The 5,668-nt window shown below is 65.1% G+C and overlaps 1 protein-coding gene across 1 annotated transcript; it reads left to right on the top strand.

Moving 5' to 3' along the window:
- Nucleotides 1-182: 182 nt before the first annotated feature.
- On the top strand, nucleotides 183-2,421 carry LOC113941234 (basement membrane-specific heparan sulfate proteoglycan core protein-like). The gene is made up of 7 exons (XM_027632391.1): nucleotides 183-415; nucleotides 500-647; nucleotides 750-877; nucleotides 1,197-1,283; nucleotides 1,389-1,447; nucleotides 1,521-1,588; nucleotides 2,272-2,421. Exons 1-7 carry the CDS (start codon nucleotides 324-326, stop codon nucleotides 2,419-2,421), a joined length of 732 nt encoding a protein of 243 aa, XP_027488192.1. The 5' UTR covers nucleotides 183-323.
- Nucleotides 2,422-5,668: the final 3,247 nt, after the last annotated feature.

Below are 5,668 nucleotides of genomic sequence, written 5' to 3'. Positions count from 1 at the left end.
TGGTGGTGGTGGGTGATGGTGGTGGTGGGTGATGGTGGTGGTGGGTGGTGGTGGTTGGTGATGGTGGTGGATGAGTGATGCCGGAGCGATGAGTGAGTGATGCTGACAGCGGGTAAGTGATGCCAGTGACGCCAGGCAGGCGATGCCAGTGGTGCCAGTGGGTGATGGCAGCACTGCCACCAGCCCGCTGTGACCCCACTGTCACTGCCCCGTGACAGGAGCACTGGGAGGATGAGCAGGGTGCCCCGGTGAGCCGGGAGCTGCTGCTGCTGGTGCTGCAGGGGCTGGAGGGCATCTTCATCCGGGCGGTGTATGACGGGCGCATGGCCAGCGTGGGGCTCAGCGACGTGGCCATGGATGTCACCAGCGCCGGGGACACCGGCCTGGGGCCGGCTGGCAACGTTGAGGAGTGCAGGTGACTACCGACGGCGAGGTCACGGGCTCGGTGCCACCACTGCTATGGTGCCACGATGCCACCATCTCCCCACTGTGTCCCCAGGTGCCCCGTGGGCTACACGGGGCTGTCGTGCCAGCGCTGTGCCCCCCGCTTCGAGCGGGTGACGAGGGGACCCTACCTGGGGACCTGCTCCGGCTGCGGCTGCCACGGCCACTCCAGCACCTGCGACCCCGTGTTTGGGCACTGCCTGGTAAGGGGCGGGGGGGCTGATGAGGTGACAAATGGACAGGGATGTGGCACAGTGGCACGGTGCCACCACCCCCCCCCGTGACACGTGTGTGTGTCCCCCCAGAACTGCCAGCACAACACAGAGGGACCGCAGTGCGAGAAGTGCAAACCCGGCTTCTTCGGCGATGCCACCAAGGGCACGGCCACCGCCTGCCACCCCTGTCCCTGTCCCTACACGGAGCCCTCACGCAGGTGGGTGACAACCCCGGGGACCCCCCAGTGCCACCCCCGGGGACCCCCTCAGTGCCACTGCCCCAGTGATGCCTCTCCTTGTGGAGGAGAACTGGAGGAGGCACTGGGCCATACTGGGAGCACTGGGAGCTCTCCAAAAACATCCCCAAGCCCCATACTGGTCCTTACCGGTCCATATTGATCCATACTGCTCCATACTGATCTGTAATGGTCCATATTGATCCATACTGGTCCTTACTGATCCATACTTATCTGTAATGGTCCATATTGATCCATACTGGTCCTTACTGGTCCATACTGGTCCATACTGTCCCCGCAGGTTCTCGGAGTCGTGCTTTCTGGACACGGATGGCCAGGCCACCTGCGACGCCTGCGCCCCTGGATATGCCGGCCGGCGCTGCGAGAGGTGGGGGGGAGTCCCTGTAACCCCCACACCCCTCAGCCCCCCATCACCCCCCAGTCACGCCCCAATCACCCCCCAATCACCCCCAATCACCCCCCATCCCCACAGGTGTGCCCCAGGCTACGAGGGAGACCCCATCCAGCCAGGTGGCAAGTGCACCCCAATCGGTGAGTGGGGGGGCTGGTTGGGGGCATCCCCCCACCCTGTGGGTGGCCCCCACCCTCACCCTGCTGCCCACAGGTCAGGAGCTTGTCAAGTGTGATGCCCGCGGGGGCCAGGACGAGGCTGGTGGCACCTGTCGCTGCAAGGTGAGGGCAGGGGCTGGGGGGCAACGGGGGGCAACGAGGCAGTGGGGGTTGCCATCCCCCCAGCACCCAGTCTGCTCCCTGGGGTACCCAGTCTCATCCTCCTCCCCCAGCACCCATCGCACTCCCACCCCATGGCACCCAGCCCAACCTCCCAGTGGCACCCAGTCTGAACCCCCATAGCACCCAGTCACCCTGGGGCACCCGGTCTGACCCTCCCAGCACCCATCACACCCCCACCCCATGGTACCCAGCCCAACCCCCCATGGGATACACTACAATGCTCCCATAACACCCAGTCTGCTCCCTGGGGCACCCAGTCCCACCATCCCACCCACAGAACCCATGACAAACGCCTCCATAGCACCCAGCCTGATCTCCCATAACACCCAGTCTGACCCCCCAGCTCCCAGTCCAACCCCTCATAGCACCCAATCTGATCCCCCATAGCACCCAGTCCCACCATCCCATCCACAGCACCCATGATAAACCCCCTCATAGCACCCAGTCTGACCTCCTCATGACACCCAGTCTGACCCCCCCCCACCCCCCAGCCGAACCCCCCCGGCCCCCCCTCTGACCCCCAGCACCCATCCCACCCTCACCCCATGGCACCCCATCCACCCCCAGCGCCCAGCCCCGTGCCCCCCGCGCCCCCTCACTCTGCCCCCTCCCTGTGCCCGCAGCCCAACGTGCGGGGCCGGCTCTGTGACTCCTGTGCCGCGGGCACCTTCCACCTGAGCGCTGCCAACCCCGCGGGCTGCCTGCCCTGCTTCTGCATGGGGCTGTCCCGCTCCTGTGCCAGCTCCGCCTGGCACCGACACCAGGTACCGTGAGGGGCACGGGGGGGACGGGGCAGGCCAGGCCGTGCCAGGCCACAGTGTGCCGCACTGTGCCATGCTGTGCCATACTGTGCCATCCTGTACCGTGTCGTGACATGCCTCGGCGTGTCTTGCCATGTTGTGCCATGTTGGGCCATGCTGGGCCATACTGTGTCATACCAAGCCATGCCACGCCATTATGTGCCATGCTCTGCCATGCTATGTCACACCATGTGACATGCTGTGCCTTGCTGTGCCATCTTGTGCCATGTCATGCCATGTTGTGCCGTGCAGTGCTGTGCTGAGCCATACTGTGTCACACTAAGCCATGCCACACCATGTAGTGCCATGCTGGGCCACGCCATGTCAATACCATGCCGTGTCGTGCCATGTCCCACCACGCCTTGCCATGCCATGCGATGATGGGCCGTGATCTGTCGTGTCGTGCCCTGTGGTGCCAGGCCATGCCCTGCCACACTGTGCTGTGCCATGCCATGTCGCACCTCGTCGTGCCACGTCATGGCATGATATGCCATGTTACACCATGCCATGTCATACCATGGTATGTCACGTTGTCCATGCCGTTACATACCATGCCATGCCATGCTGTGCCTTGACATACCATGTCATACTGTGCCATGTGGTGCCATCATACACCGTGCCAGGCTATGTCATGTCATGCCACTTCTTGCCATTATGTGGAATTACGTGCCACGCCATGCCCTGCCTGGACATGCCATGCCATGTCATACTATGCCACGTGGTGCTGTGCCATGCCGTGTAGTGCCATGTCATACCTGCCATGTAGCACTGTGCCGTGTAGTGCCATGCCATGCCAGGTAGTGTCATGTCGTGCCACAGTGTGTCATTCCATGTAGTGCCATGCCATGCTATGCCATGCCATGCCATGCCATGCCGTGTCATTCCATGTAGTACCATGCCATGCCATGCCATGCCGTGCCCACTATGCTCCCTCCCCAGGTGCTGCTGACCTCAGAGGACTCTGCCCCGCTGCCCCTGGCCAACGTGTCGGGCACTCCCCTGCCAGGGGCTGTGCCCCGCTTCGTGTCCCCACGGGAACTGCTCCTCGACACCTTCCGGGACCTGCCACGGGGTGTCCTGTACTGGGTGCTGCCACCACCCTTCGCTGGGGACAAGGTGACACTTCCGGGCCACCCTGAGCTCACTGTGTCCCCAGTGTCAGCTCAGGGACAGGGGGACACCCTGGGCCACACCAACCCTCAACGTGTCCCCAGTGCCAGCTCAGGGACAGGGTTACATCCCAAACCACCCTGAGCCCACCGCCACTCCAGGGGGGAAACAGGGTGACACTCCTGGGCCACACTGAGCCTTCAATGTCCCCAGTGCCAGCTCAGGGACACCCTTGAGCCATGCAGAACTTCATGTCACCTGCTGCCGGGGGACAGGGGGACACCCCTGGGCTGACCTGAGCCCCACAGTGTCACCTGCTGCCACTCTGGGGGGACAGGGGGACACCCTCAAATCACACTGAGCCTTACCTTGTCCCCCAGCACTGCCTCAGGGGGGGCATGGGGTGACACCCCTGGGCCACCCTGAGCCTCATAACGTCCCCCTCTGCCAGCTCAGGGGGGGACAAGGTGACATCCCAGAGCTACCCTGAGCCTCACTGTGCCCACCCCGTTACTCCAGGATGGCAGGGTGACACCCCTGAGCTGACCTGAGCCCCACAGTGTCACCTGCTGCCACTGTGGGGGGACAGGGTGACCCCCCCAAACCACACTGTGCCTCAATGTCCCCTGCTGGCACTGGCTGCGGGGGGAGGGACCCCCGGCCACGCTGAGTGTCCCCGCAGGTGACGGCGTACGGGGGGGAGCTGCGGTACACGGTGACACACCGCGCCCCCCCGGGGGCACCCCCGCCCCCCCGGCACCCCGACGTCCTGCTCCAGGGCAACGGGATCCTCCTGGAGCACTTCTCCAGTGCCACCCCCCCGGCCGGGGTCCCCACCGCCGTCACCGTGCCCATCCGAGAGGTGAGGGGGGGACACCCAGCAAGGGGGACATGGGGGGACACTGGGGGTTGGGGTGGGTTGGACTGGGTGCTATGGGGGGTCAGACTGGGTGCTCTGGAGCAGGGGTGAAATGGATGCCATGGAGAGGTGGGTTTGGGTGCCCCAGGCATCGGACTGGGTGTCATGGGGGGTTGGAGTGGATGTCACAGGGGACTGGGAGAGGTCCCATGGGGGTCAGATTGGGTGCCATGGGGCATGGGGTGGGCTGGGTGCATAGACTGGGTGCCCCAGGGGTCAGGCTGGGTGCCATGGGAGGTTGGACTGGGTGATTGGACTGGGTGCCATGGAAGGGTGGGATTGGGTGCCCCATGGATTGGACTGGGTGTCATGGTGGGGGTCAGACTGGGTGCGGGGGGTGGGTTGGACTGGGTGCTGTGGGAGGTCAGACTGGGTGCTCCAGGGAATTGGACTGGGTCTTCTGGGGGCCTGGAGTGGGTGCTAAGGGGCAGGATGTGGGAGGAGAGGGACTGGGTGCCCCAAGGGTCAGGCTGGGTGCCATGGGGCGTTGGACTGGGGGATTGGACCAGGCACCATGGAAGGGTGGGATTGGGTGCCCCATGGTTTGGACTGGGTGTCATGGTGGGGGTCAGACTGAGTGCCCCAGGGGATTGGAGTGGGTCCCATGGGGGCTGTACTGGGTGCCATGGGGCAGGGGTGGGCTGGGTGCTGGGAGATCAGACTGGGAACCCCTGGGATCAGACTGGGGACATAGGGGGTGGGACTGGGTGCCCCCAGGATCAGTCTGGGTGCCATGAGGGGGTCACCCTGGGTGCCCCCAGAATCAGTCTGGGTGCCATAGGGGGGTCACCCCGGGTACCTGGGGGGGTGGGGCTGTGTGCAGTGGGGGATGGCAGCACCTCCATCACCCCGGTGTGCCACAGGGCGCCTGGCGCCGCGCGGATGGGCACGATGTCACCCGTGAGCACCTGCTGATGGCCCTGGCCGACGTGGACCTGTTCATGATCCGGGCGTCCTACTCAGAGCAGCCAGAGGAGAGCAGGTGGGTACTCGGGGTGGGGGGCACGGGAGGGGGTGTGGAGGGTGTCAGGAGGGCGGTGGTGACGTGTCATCTGTCCCCACAGCCTGGCCGATGTCAGCCTGGACGTGGCAGTGCCACACGTCACCGGCCGCCCGCCCGCGCTGGAGGTGGAGGACTGCGCCTGCCCGCCCGGGTACCGCGGGGCCTCCTGCCAGGTGAGACCCCCTGGG

Source organism: Corapipo altera, unplaced genomic scaffold (assembly GCF_003945725.1).
Source record: "Corapipo altera isolate COAL_440 unplaced genomic scaffold, ASM394572v1 95070, whole genome shotgun sequence".
Taxonomy (NCBI): Eukaryota; Metazoa; Chordata; class Aves; order Passeriformes; family Pipridae; genus Corapipo; species Corapipo altera.
The sequence above is the reverse complement of the archived record's forward strand: the minus strand, read 5'-3'. Positions and strand labels throughout refer to the sequence as shown.